At 56.1% G+C, this 13,743-nt stretch overlaps 1 protein-coding gene across 2 annotated transcripts in view; it reads left to right on the top strand.

Annotated features, from left to right (window-relative positions):
* Positions 1-13,743, top strand: part of CTNNBL1 (catenin beta like 1) — an 89,140-nt gene that overhangs the window by 45,461 nt on the left and 29,936 nt on the right. For both annotated transcript variants that reach the window (XM_089769772.1, XM_089769773.1), the window contains exons 8-11: positions 805-877; positions 1,111-1,169; positions 2,143-2,291; positions 12,646-12,827. In XM_089769772.1, the coding sequence (XP_089625898.1) occupies positions 805-877; positions 1,111-1,169; positions 2,143-2,291; positions 12,646-12,827 (463 nt within the window). The remainder of the gene's footprint in view (positions 1-804; positions 878-1,110; positions 1,170-2,142; positions 2,292-12,645; positions 12,828-13,743) is intronic.

The raw sequence follows: 13,743 nt of genomic DNA, 5'->3' as shown, positions 1-13,743 counted from the left end.
TCATCGTTCTTCCAAGAAAGCCTCCCAGCCTTTTCTCTTTCATCAGGCCAGAGTGTTAGTTCAAGGTACAAGGCCGAGACCCAGAGCATCGCTACAGCCTCAGCGGGGCCTATAATCACTGTGGGCTCCTGGGCGGGGGGGTGTGGTTGAGGGGCCGGCCAGTCCCCAGCACCACTTGGACCACGGCGCCTCTTCCCCTTCCCTTCCCGTCCTCAGAGCCATGCAGAGCAGCACTGCACCACTCCTGCGGCAATTCAAAGGGGTCCAGGGCGCTCCCCCTCCCACTGGTGGGCCTGGCCATGGCCATGCAAGAGTCCTGCGAGCTGCCGGGCTTGGTGCATCTCAGGCCCTCGTGTCAGAGCGTGCGAGGTCAGCGTTTGCCGCTGAGTGGCTTTGCTGTGACTTGCCGTGCCCTCGTTCCGTGCCTGGGGAGGTGGGCGTGGCCGTTCCCCACGGGGCGAGGATACATGCATGCGCACCTAGCTGTAGCCTCCGCTTCGGGGGGGGCGGGATGGAAAACCTGTCAGAACAGTGCTCTCTAGAAGCAAGCCTCCTTCAGCAGCCAAGCCCCCTGCCAAACACACACAAGCTTCTGCCCCGAGGATCCTGGGAGGAATCCGAGTTGGTTTGATGTTTTTAAGTCGGTGAGGAGGATTCATTTTTCCGTGATGCTGTGAAATCAGCAGATTGTGAGACGATCGCTGTTTGTGTTAATTGTTGCCCGTGTGACTAGCACGTTCTAGAAATCGACATAAGCACCCGGAGCGGTGCCTGCCGGGGTTCTCAGCCTTGTTTCTCCAACAGGCCAAGATGCCGTTCGATGCCAACAAGCTGTACTGCAGCGAGGTGCTGGCCATTCTGCTCCAGAACAACGACGGTGAGACGATGCCCTGGTATTGATATTCTGTTAGGGTAGGATCAGGCTTGTTTCGGCTCATGACAGCGCTCTCTGCTGCCTCTGGCTTCCCCGGGCTGTCTGTCTCTCTCTGCAGCTTTTGTACTCTGTCAGACTGTATTGATTTTGTTTGCTGATGGATCAGTGTTAGACGGCTGTAAAATCTGACAGTTAGCTTCATTTTTTCCTCTCTTTTTTTTTTTTTCCCCCTCTAGACAACAGGGAATTGCTCGGGGAGCTGGACGGGATCGATGTGCTGCTTCAGCAGTTATCTGTGAGTAATTCATATGCTTCTGCTCTGCCATTGAGAGCCGCGCTGATTGGGGCTGGAGCAAAACTAGAGCAGGGAGGGAAGCGCATGGTCTTGCGAGGCACCGCTCTGTCTTGGCGGCTTGCGGGCGTGGTAGCACTGCAACGCTCGCTCTTCGGCGCACCCCCCGCACTTCCCAAACTTCAGTCCGGCTCGCCCCTCCCCGGCAGCGGGGCTCTCCCCAGTTCCTGGTTTCCCTGAAGCCACCTCCAGAACTGGCGCTGATGCGAGGATTAGCACACACGTGTCCCGGCATCCTCTGCTCCGTGCTCTAGACCGCTTGGCCTCCTTGCCGTCTAAGGGATGGAGTCAGGGCTGAGTGCTTAGCTGCTGCCGGAATCCCGGGAGTTAACCAAGGAGAATAGTGACCAGAGGGGAGGGCTGGTGTTTGGGGGGCAGAAGAAAAAACGCCCAGCTGTGTGGCATGGTTGGGCGGAGATTGGCTGGGAGGCGGTCAGGAGAGACACGTGAATATCGGGGATATGTGTGGTACATTGGCTGTTACAAGTGGTTGTGGATTCCTCTAGTGCACGTGCCAACTAGTTCAGAGAGGAGGTTACCGGAGTACACAGTCAGCAGCAGTTATGCCTCTGCTAATCAGCTGTCTCCTCATTAGTCTGGAGGTCAGGTAGCCGACCTGCTTTCACTTTTCCGGCACGCTCTCCGGCGTGCTTTAGGTCTGATCCCATTTGCTAGCAGCCATTTGGGACATGGCCACAGCAGCCTCAGTCCTGCCAGCTGGCGGGGGGGGAGCAGCGCAATGAGTGGTCGTACAAGCGTGTGGTTGCCACCGTCCCAGCTGCAGGCGTGCGTAGGGCTGTCGTTCTCAAGGTGGACTCCGGAGCTTTGCAGTGCCAAATGCTCATGTCTGTGTGCGCCGGTGTCTGAGTGCCGCCAAGTGAGGACGACTTCCCTTTGTGTCCCCACTGACATGCAGGTGTTTAAACGGCACAATCCCAGCACAGCTGAGGAGCAGGAAATGATGGAGAACCTGTTTGACTCGCTCTGCTCCTGTCTCATGCTGAGCTCCAACCGTGATCGCTTCCTGAAAGGGGAAGGGCTGCAGCTGATGAACCTCATGCTCAGGTACAGCTACGTCTTCCTATCCTCACTCTCCGTAACTCCAGCAGCTCCTGCCCCTCGTGCACAGGCGTCTCTGCCCTCGCGCTCAGCCCCTTCTTTTCTCCCTCTGCTTTATTGGACCGTCTCAGATCTACAAATCTCTTTCCTGAAAAACCTAAGAACACACACACTCCCATCCTCACCAGCAACCCGCCTGGCACAAGAAGAGGTGGAAAATGTGCAGCCGCTAGTGAAACACATTGGGTGGAGTCTACTGGCCAGCTGGCTGGGAAATGCAGCTGGAATCAATCCCGGTACCGGTTGAACCTCTCTACTCTGGTACAGTCTGATCCGGCATGATCTTAATGAGCTGGGCGTCCCCTTCTCATGGGCGTGGCCAAGTTTCCCACAGTCCCATCGAGTTGGTTTGCAGCTGCCAGTCCTGGCTCTCTGTGTTCTGGGCTGTTATTTAGCTCTAATTAACCCCTACACGCCTCCTAAGAGCCCAGCAAACAGTGAACATAAGAATGGCCAGACTGGGTCAGTCCAGTGGCCCACCCAGCCCAGTGTCCTGTCTGCCAACACTAGCCAGGGCCAGGTGCCCCAGAGAGAGGGGACACAACAGGGAATCCTCACGGGATCCCTCCCATCACCCACCTCCAGAGAAACAGAGGCCAGGGACACCATTCCTACCCAACCTGGCTAATAGCCATTGATGGACCGAACCTCCGTGAATCTATCTAGCTCATTTTTGAACCCTGTTGAAGACTTAGCGTTCACCACAACCTCTGGCAGGGAGTTCCACAGGTTGACTGTGTGTTGAGTGAAGAAAAACTTCCTTTTGATGTTTTAAACCTTCTGCCTATTAATTTCATTGGGTGACCCCTTATATTGTGGGAATAAGTAAATAACTTCCTTATTCACTTTTTCCACACCAGTCATGATTTATAGACCTCTATCCTATCCCCCGCCCCTCCCCCGAGTCTCCTCTTTTCTAAGCTGAAAAGTCCAAGTCCTTTTAATCTCTCTTCATATGGGACCCGTTCCAAAGCCCTCAGCATTGTGTTGCCCTTTTCTGAACCTTTTCCAAAGCCAATAGATCTTTTTGGAGATGAGGCGACCACGTCTGTACGCAGTGTTCAAGATGTGGACGTCCCCTAGTTTTATAGAGGCAGTAAGATATTCTCTGTCTTATTCCCTCTCCCTTTTTAAATGATTCCTAACATCCTGTTTGCTTTTTTGACTGTTGCTGCGCACGGAGTGGATGTTTTCAGAGAACTGTCCACACTGACTCCGGGATCGCTCTCTTGAGTAGTTGTAGCTAAATCAGCCCCCATCATATTCTATGTATAGTTGGGGTTGTTTTTTCCAATGTGCGTTACTTTACATTTATCCACATTATATCTCATTTGCCATTTTGTTGCCCAATCACTTAGTTTGGTGAGATCTTTTTGAAGCTCTTCACAGTCTGCTTTGGTCTGAAATACCTTGAGCAGTGGAAGTGTTCGTAGAATCCCAGGGCTGGAAGATACCTCAGGAGTCATCCAGTCCAGCCCCCTGCCCAAAGGACGACCAACCGCAACTCAATCATCCCAGCCAGAGCTTGGTCAAGCTGAGACTTAAAAACCTCTAGGGATGGAGATTCCACCCCCTCCCTAGGGAACCCAGCCCAGCGCTTCCCCACCTGCCTAGGGAAATCGTTTTTCCTAATCTCCAACCTAGACCTACCCCCCACCCCCCCGCACTGCAACGTGAGCCCATTGCTCCTTGTTCTGCCATCTGCCTCCACTGAGAACAGCCTCTCTCCAGCCTCTTTGGAACCCCCCTTCAGGAAATTGGAGGCTGCTACCAAATCCCCCCTCACGCTTCTCCTCTGCAGACTAAATAAGCCCAAATCCCTCAGCCTCTCCTCATAGGTCATGTGCTCCAGCTGGTAGACAATACTGACCTTCCATGGTTCGGCAAATTCTCTGGTTCGATATTGGTCAGGTCACAAGGGCGCTGACTAGAGACGTTCAGCCTGGGGTTTTGTAGGACACGTTTCTTTTGGGATGATGCCTTTTTGTCTCAGCACAATGTTCCCCTTTGATGTAGGCAGAGGTGGTGAGTGTTGTGCTTGTGTGTCCATCCAGTCCCGTCTCATATCTCGTATCTCAGTGAGAGCGTGTCCATCCATCTCACCCTGGTAGGCGGGTATAAGGATCCCAGCTGGGAATGTTCCGCTCAGGTTAGTGTTTTGTTTTGTGACTTCCCCTTGTGAGGCATCACTGAAATAACGTCGCTGCTGGCAGGTGCGAGTAGAATTCTGTCCTGGGCAGACAGCAAGGTGGAAGGGCACTGCAGTCAGCCCCTGACCCCGAGAATGTGGCCTCCCACAAAGACAGACTCTAGCTTGCAAGGGCCTCTGACCTGGGAGTTTTCCTTTTCTCCGGCTGTTGTCCTCGCGGCGCTGGTTGCCCTGGCGCGTAGGAGCCTCTGTATGAGAACTGAGGTGAAACGGCTTTTGTGGAGTGGGCTAAATGAATGTTCTACCCCTGCCCGTGTGGTGGCACGTTAACTCCCCAGGCCCCCTTCGCTGTTGCGACGTGTGTGCTCTGTCCTGCCGGTGGCGCGTGGAGCAGGCGGTCTGTCCATCTCTCCTGGGTGCGCCGAGCTGCCTGTGGAGGCTGGCTCGCAGGCGCCAGTGAGAAATGATGTATTCCTGCGGCGTCTGGTCGGTAATGTGCAGCAGTGGGGAACTGAATAAATAACCAGAAATTTGGCCTGTTCAGATAGGAACGCTGTGTTTTCTTAAGGCTAATTAAAGCAAAGCTCCAAAGCCAAGGACAAGGGAGAAGCTCCCCCTGCCTCTCAATTTTTTCTACTACTAAGCAGCTAGTCTAGTCTTGCAGAACTAAGTACTTGGCGTTCTGGTGTCACGTGGGTGGGAATTAGCATTTGGGTTTTTAATGGCTTTTTTCCCTTTTTTGGACTGTGCTGTTTACCGTCCTCTGCACTAGGGTCCCAGCTGGAAAATTATGACAAGGGAAAATGTTTCCCTTGACACTTTTTTTCCTTTGTTTAGTGGCCATAAAGGAGCAGCGAAGGACAAAACACAGTTAAACCACCAGAGCTGTGGGGTTGCTGCAGCCAGAGTGGGGCGGGGCAGAGCAGAGCAGTGACCGAGCCAAGCTGGAGCAGGAGTCGCTAGCCTAGAACCATTCAAATGCAGAACAGGCCAACAGTAACCAGACCTCATTGGCATCTGGCTGTTTGGATGAGCTGGCAGCAGGAGTTGGTGTTCTGTCTGGACAGATGTTCATCGCCCCTGACCACCACAGCACCGGGCAATGATCTGTCCCCTTGCTGCGCATTTCTGAGGGAGCAATCACTGCCTAAGTTCGGAGAATGGTTCCTGCAGGTCAGGGGTAAGGGCACCGAGTGGGCCTATGCGGTCTGTTCCTTCGCTTCCTGGGGGCTGCGATCCGACCCGGCTCGACTGGTCAAACCATTCCTTCCCTCTCAGGGTGCAGGAGAACCCGAGCATCGGCTGTCTGCGCTGTGGCCGTGTCTTTGAGTGCGTGTTCCGCAGCGCAGGGGCCTTTTGTTCAGTGTTCAGGACGGTGCAGAGCTGAGCAAGGCCTGGCCCTCACCCAGCAAAGCGCATGCGGCACACGCAGTCAATGGCGCTTACTGCACCTCTGCTGAAAGCTCTTCGTGCCCTGAGTTGGGTCCCAGTGCCTGCTGGTTGCTAGGAGTGCCAGCCGCTGGACTTCTCCTGAGCTTGCTGCTTCCTCTTCGGTTGGGGCGGGGCCAGGCCGCGCACAGCTGCAGAGGTCGGACTTGACTACGCCACTCGGGTCTTCAGAGTGGCAAGGCCGTGGTGCTGGCCCGGGGGTGCGTTAGCCCAGGTGGAGCCCAGAACGCTGGCTGGCGCTCTGCGTGCAGTGTCTGGCGGCAGAGGTGAGTGAGGGAGAATGAGCAGTAGCAGCCGGAGTGCCCTGGAGACGCGCTGGAGGGAGTGGTGCTGCGGGGGGTGGGTCTGCCAGGAAGGAGGAATCCGAGTGCCCCGGCATTTGAGAACTCACGCCTCCTCCCACGACGGGCCATTCGCCAGCGCAGTTAAGGGGGCGGCAGAAGACACTCCTCACCTCCCTTCGCAGATGGCAAAGCAGTGTCTGCTCTAAGCCTGGAGACCTCCCTGGAGCGATTCCCAAGAGCAAACGTGCCGGGGCTCCAGCTGGCTGGTCCGAGGATTTCCTCAGCCCCCTCCTCTGGGGAGAGCAGTGACCTAGGCCGAGAGGGTTCCCTGCAGCGCCGTCTGCGTGTGTGAGATCTACGGGGGTCTGCAGGGCAGCCCTGGAAATAAAGAACTCAGCATTCCAGTTGGTTGCTTCACACCCCTTCCCTGAGGGATCGTCTCAGCCGGCCAGGGAGGAGTACTGGGAACTCACTCCGTTCGCGCGGGCTTTGTTTGCAGTGAGTTAGGGTGCCCTCCCTCTCCGTCTCTGTTTTACTAAGGTGAGGGGCAGGTTGTTCTAAGAAACGTGTCCTTCCCCGGGTGAGAGAAGAGCAGTGTCGGCATGTTCGGGGGCGTGACTCCGGGTCCCTCCCCGGGGCAGGGGTCCCTCTGTCCAGTGCTCCCAGGCAGGTCTGTCGCAGATGTCACTGCTCCGTTACTGAGACAGGCAGCGCGGTGGCCTTCGATGAGCGGACCCAAGAGATTCCCGTGTTCGGCGAAGGCGTGCCAGCGGCTGGGCTGCTCACGCTGAGATTGCCGACGGGGTGTGCTCCCGCAGAGGAGACTGGCAGCCCGTGTGAGAGGGTTTTCTCACGTCCCTTAAGGCCTGGTGCAGCCTCCACCCACTGGCCCAGTAACCAGAACCCCCGGTCAGTGCTGGGCTGGGGCAGTGAAGGGGCGAATCCGAGCCGAGTGCCCCCGAGGGCTGTTCCCACCTCTTGTGCGGACCGTGGGCAGCTGCTCGGGGGGCGGAGAAGCAGTGGGTGCAGGCCGGGCAGGCAGCTTCACTCACGAAGGCGGTTTTGAACTGAGCCCTGAAACGCAAGGGGAGCGGGCAGTGGTTTTCAGAGGGGCTTTGCGGTGGGCAGGGCCCTGCGTGCGCCCGGGCAGATGGGCAGCCTGTTGCCGAGGAGACGAAGGCCTGGCAGGGGGCAGATGGCTGGCATGCAGAGGCAGGGGTAGACTGATTTGCATGCAGCGAGTCTGGACGAAGGGGTGCCTGAGGCTGTGGCCGGCGGCCCGGAGCCGAGCTCTCAGGCAGGGGAGGCACAGAGGGGACAGGACTGCTTGAGGATGCACCTTGTGCCCAGGCGTGGAGCCTTGTTTATGCTGTGGGCTGCCTCTCATGAATGAGATAATTTATCAGCAAGATGGTAGCCACCGCAGGAGGCTCAGAAATGTCACATTCAATTAAAGTCTCTCTGCAAGCACAATTGCGTTTTCTGCAGGCCAGGAGGCACTCGGTGCAGTGCGGGATCTCAGGCGCTGCCTGGAGCAAAGCCGGCTCCATTTATTTAAAAAGGCAACAAAGGGAGAAAACCTGAATTGTGTTGTCAGCTTCCTTGAAAACACTGCCGCGAGGTTATTGCTTTTGGTGTGAAAGCCTGGTATGGCTTGGACAAGCAGCGACCGCCGTGTTCCCCAGGGACGTGTCGAGAGGGCTCTCTGTGTGTCGCAAGAATAAAGTGAATCTGTCGTGGTTATTAACTGGCAGTGCAGGCGTGCGCGCACAGACAAATGCAGCAAAGGTGGTGCACAGACATGTCCGTGGCATGGACGACAGACGTTTCTAGTCTGAAGAAATGCTCAGTGGCTTGCCTTAGCCTGCACAAAGCACTCCAACTGTGCCGCACAAGCCAGGGCAGCGTGAGCAATACCAGGCACATCAGACAAGCGCGACTGCATGTGTACGGCTCCACGCAGCTTGTCTGTAGCCTGGCAAGGTGCATCTTTCATGGCGTGGCTTGGCTTGCCTGCTGTTCCCAACGAGCCCTACAGAGCTCAGAATTAGTCGTCTCCCCGAACCGTTCTGATTAAGCACAGACGTTTGGCCTGGCATTGGCCTCGCAGGGTCTGACCGTTGGCCTGGCGAGCACGTCTTGCTTCCGGGAGTGGCCAGTCCCCGGTGTAAAAGCGCTGATGCTCCTGGATGCTTGTGCAGTACTGCTCCTTGGGCTGGGGAAGGAGCAAGAAGCTCTTGTCTGACCCCCGTGTGGGTCATCGACGCAGTGAGTGAACACAATAGACTTTTGGAGTGCGCCTTGTGTGCGGAGGGTCCAGTGCAGCCCGCCAAGCCACTGGATCTGGCCCGCGGACACTGTGGGGAGCCCCAGGCAGGCTCCCCACTCGCCACACCCTACCCACCCACTGCTCAGAAACGTGGCCGTGGGGTGGGTTTTCTTAAAAAAAAAAAAAAAAAAAAAACAACAACACACCTAAGGAGTCCTAAGGAGAGTGGGGAAAGCTTTAGGAGCAGCTCCCGCCCCCAGCACAATCCTATTGGCTGGCTTCTGGCCAGAAACTGACCAGTGGGAGCTGCCTGTTTCAATAACAGGCAGCCACGAAGCATAAGGGGCTCCAGAGCACATGGCTGCAGCCTGTGCGGGGGTGGGGCAGGCAGGGAAGCTGATTCAGGAACAGCTGCTGGCTGGTAAGTCTCCTGGCAGAGCCTACCTCTGGCACCCCAGTCACTCCCTTCCCCAGACCTCTGCCCCCCTCCTGTACCCATATCCCCTCCCAGATCCAGCACTCCAATCCCCTGCCCCAGATCACAGTCCCCTCCTGCCCTAGCTCACAGCCCAAGCTCCTGCACCCCCTCCTGTACCCCAATTCACTGCCCTAGGTCACAGTCCAACCCCCAGCACACCAGTCCAGAGCCCCAGGTAACAACTGCCTCCTTTCAGCATCCAACCTCCATCCCAGACCCCCACCTCCTCCATTAATATCACGGAAGAGCACAGCCCTCGACCACTTTCCAGATTCTTGGAGTGGGCCCCCGTCCCCCCCAACAAAAGTTATTGCCCACTCCTGGTCGAGTGTGCGTTTGAATTTTTCACAGCCTTTTCGCTGCATCACAGAGTGCTGTCTGGGGCTGAAATAAATACACCAGCGTGAATTCCTGAATGGGGGGAAATGGGCCGGGAAGACAAGAACGTACTTAATTTCAGTTCCGGAAGTGGCTCCCGGAGAGGCCCGGAGCAGAGCGTTGGCAAATGTAGCTGCGAATATTCAGGCTTGCACCTAAGAGAATACCAAAGTGCTCGGGTCCTGAGGCCCCAGAACAGAGCGTGCTGTGGTATAGTTATTGCTCGTGGTGCTCGTGGGGAAACGACAAACGTGAAGCATTAAACCCTTTGCGAAAGGCGACTGTGAAGCCCATCCAGGCCTGGTAGATGCGGGCAACGAGTGGGGTGCTGGATCTGCTGTCCACAAGAGGCCGCTTGTGCCAGTAAGTGCTGCTGTTAAAAATCCTGCAGCTCTGGGGGAGGAGGCTGTTCTCTGCCCACCGCATACTCTAACCTGGGAGTAGTGCAGAGGGGGAGTGCATGCCTACGATGGATTGAGTGGCTTTAGAAAACCCTGCTCCGAAGAGACAGGGTGATGTATAGGTCCAGGGCTTGTGATAATCGACTTTCCATTTGTGCCAATGTGGGGGTCAGGGAACCTTGGCAACTCTGCTTTTACCGGAATAGACTTTACAAAGGATTCTTCTGACACCAGCAGCAGCAACGCAGGAAGCCGACGGGTGCTCGGCACAGTGGGCAGGCTCTGCAATGGAGTTGGGCTTTTAAACCTAGATCACTCTTTATTTGGCGGGCTGCACGTATGCTTGTGTTTGAATTAGTGCTCAGCTAAAAGATACTTCAATAAACCCAGATGAGACTAAGATAAACTACTTGTCCTCCAGCAGAATAAATATTTCAAATAAAATCAACCCTAGACAGTCCAGTCAAGCAGCTATTGATCTGTAAAAGCCTGAACTTAAATCCAATGAATATTCCAGAGATAGCTCGGAGCAACCTGCCTAAATGCTGATCAATATGCAATTACTTCCCTCTGAAAATGTTGCTTAGGCTGTTCAGCCAAAAAGAGGACTCTAGCTGTTTGTTACTTACACCCCGAATGCGTGGGAGGGTTTGCAGTGGGAAGGGCAGGGAAAGATCGAACCCCCAGATCTCAATTTGCGCTCTTCTGTTTTTAATTCCGGGCATAATTAGCACCAGTAAGGCCAAGGTCTTGGCAGAATGTTTTTTAAAAAGACACGTCGGGGTATTGGAACTAGCCCCAGTGACGCTCGGCAGGGTGATGGGCCATAGAATGGCGTGCCTCAGGCATAGGACGACCGCTAATTCACAGGCCCACTGTGGACATACTGTTCTGTATTGGTGCATTGGGGGGGTCTTGCACCTGTCTCTGAGGCAGCTGATGCTGGCTGCTGTCAGAGGATAGCGAGCTGGATGGTCTCGTGCTCTGTGAAGCCCAAGCATGAGCATTGCGATTGCGGTTCAACCAAAGAGCTGCCCTCCAGGGTGTGATTCCAGGGGGCTGCGTTGTCTCTGCTGTCGGACCTCCCCGCCGCCAGCAAGAGATGAGCGTGCTCGTCGCTATTGCCGCTGTTACCGTTGCCAGAGAGGCCACGCCGGGGGCTTGGCCTGGGTGGCAAAGTCTGTTCCTTCAGCGCTAGCCGGAGCAGTTGCTTTGTAGGCTTGTGTGGGGAACCTTTGTGAGTTTATTCTTCGATTGTTTTAATGGGGACGTTGTGTGGGGGATTCCACCCCTCCAGCTGAAGCTTCTCCCAAGTTATGCTCCTGCTCTGACGTGCTTAGGGTGCGATTAGAGTAAATAGAACCTAGGAGATGCAGGTGCTTAAACGTGCCTGTAGTGCAGGGCTGGGCTCAGGGGCCGCTGACGCCCAGAAGAGTCAGTCGGGCCACACACAAGTGAGAAGCCCCTGACTGAGAAGGAGAAAGACCCTCCCCACATTCCCCTCGCACACCGGGGGGGCTCGGCCTAATAGATTGTGTGCTCCAGCCCGGAGGGTGGGTGGCAGGAGGCTGGAGCACCAGCGTGGGGGGATCCCTGAGCCTCGGTGACTGGATTCAGGCAAGCTGGGGGGTGGATGTGGCCCCCGGACCTGAGGCTCCCCTCCCCTGCTCTAGTGTCTCCTCAGAACGAGAGCCAGATTTGCAGCTCGGGGGAGGGGAGGTTAGTTTGCAAGCCTCCTGCACTGTGAGAGCTTGGTGTGGAACCGTTGTAAGGCGCCTGGCGTGTAACTGAGCGCTGCACAGGTGTGTGTCAGAGAGCTGGTGTGTTTGGGGGTCAGGCTGGACAAGGCCGCTGCGTTTTCAGTGCAGTTGTGGTACGTCCGTCTCTCCGGGTATGCATGTGGTCCCCTCTCTCGAGTACCCGAGAGCCTCCCTGCTCTGAGCCGCCTTATTCTCTTTGGTCCCTGTGGTTTAGTCTCTTCGGACGAGCGGGGCTGTGAAACGAGCGTGCTGTTGTGGGAAAGCTTGGGCAAATAGGTGTCTTTTCCGTGTGCCTCTGTACATGGCGGATTTGGGGGGGGTCAGTTCACGCTAGGGCTGATCGGTTTCAGTTCATCAGCTAATCGAGTAGCCCATGTCATTTCCATCGACTACTCGATCAGTCGATAAGGGGGGCGCTCGCTATCCCCCTGGCCTCTCCCTCTGAAATGTACCAGAGCCGTGGGCAGGGCAGCTCGTGGAGGGGCGCAGGGGGACTCGGCAGTTCCCGCTCGCGTGGGGCCCGACTGCTGCGCCTCTCCCTTTGGAATACATGGCGCTCTCTGAAATGTAGCTCAAAGGGAGAGGCGCAGCAGTCGGGATGCGGGGGCTTCTTGGGTCCCCCGCTTGCGCCCTTTCGCTGCTGCGCCTCTGCCTCCCCTGCCCCTCCCCCACCGCGCCGGTGCTTGTCTGGGGGCCAGCTAGTCGCTTGCGTCCCTAGATCGTACCAGCAGGCGCCCCTGCTTTCGTGCTCTGGAGTCCTGTCCAGCAGCAACGGAGCTGAGGTTCCTCGTGTCTTCTCAGCTGACCTCGCACTGACTTTGAATCCTGGTCTGTGCAGTGTAACAGCGCGTGGTGCAGCGCAAAGCACCGGGCTCTTGTACAGCCCCTTGTCAGAGCCTCTGGAGGGAGAGCGCTCGGTCACAGCGGAAGGGTGTGTCGCGGCGCCCTTGCCCTCGCTGACTGGAGAGGGAGCGGTCCAGGGAGTTCACGTTTCTGCTTGTTGCAGAACAAGGCGCTTGGAGGAACTTGTGTATCTCCCCCGTCCGTTGTTTTGGCTGTGGTGATGTCAATAACGCTCCGCTCCATAGCTCTGTGCATCATTGACCCTTAGCGTGGCCCTTTTCTTTTCCAGAGAAAAGAAGATCTCCCGCAGCAGTGCTCTGAAGGTACTGGACCATGCCATGATTGGACCCGAGGGCACAGACAACTGCCACAAGTTTGTGGACATCCTGGGTCTCAGGACTATCTTCCCTCTCTTCATGAAGTCTCCAAAGAAGATCAAAAAGGTTGGAACAACTGAAAAGGAACATGAAGGTAGGACTCAGCCTGCATCGGCCCTGTTACCGTGCGGGGGGAGGGGGAAGTGCATTGCTGAGACGCCCTCTCGGGGGTTACGAATAAAACACCAGCAGGTTTCATTCCTCCCCAGCAGCATAACACGCACGCCGGCCTGTGTAGTGACGTTGGGCAGGCGTCGCTGTCCACGGACCTGCTCTGCTTCGTTCAGTGCCAGCAGCTCGGAGCGGGTCCGTTTCCGGCGGGGCTGTTGTTAAGCTGGTGTAGATGTGTGCATGCGTCTGTTGTTTGAAGAGCTGTCTCTTTGATGCAAAACTCTTTTGAAAAGAGTAATGAGGCAACCACAAATGTCACCTCCAAAGCAGGGTTTGCATGGCGCTGAGCATTGAAGTGTGGCTCAATGAACATCAGGCATTGCAGAAATAAACTAGTAACAGCAAAAGTTCCTCTTTGTTTCCCTTTTCCTCTGGGAGAACCCTGCTGCACAGAATGCTTCAGTGGAGTGCTCCAGACCTGGGTCTGGCCCAGTCTCCTCCTGCTGCTGTCAGTTGCCATTCCCCCCCGGATGCGGTGTATAGCCGAGATGCATCTTGAGGGACAGCTGTAAAAACTGACAGTGACGCTTGGGCTCTGTACCAGAGGGTTCGTAGCACAACTCTCCAAGGAGCCATTCAGACTGTTGGCAGAGCCAGGGAGGAGTACGAGCGTCTGAAACAACATCTGAAATCCAGCCTGAGTTGCTGTAGCATGCTGCGGAGGCTGGCCGCCGAACACTAAGGACGTAAGAGTGGCCGTACGCTGGCCCACCTAGCCCCGTGTCCTGTCTGAGTGGAGCCAGTGCCAGATGCTTCAGAACAGGGCAATATGGAGATCGATCCAGTTGTCCAGTCCCAGGTTCTGGCTCTTGGAGATCTAGGGAGCTTGGCCAATAGTC

The sequence above is a fragment of the Pelodiscus sinensis genome, chromosome 17 (assembly GCF_052426305.1).
Source record: "Pelodiscus sinensis isolate ZL-2025 chromosome 17, ASM5242630v1, whole genome shotgun sequence".
NCBI classification, from domain to species: domain Eukaryota; kingdom Metazoa; phylum Chordata; order Testudines; family Trionychidae; genus Pelodiscus; species Pelodiscus sinensis.
Note: the sequence above shows the minus strand (reverse complement) of the source record. Positions and strands in the feature narration are given on the sequence as shown.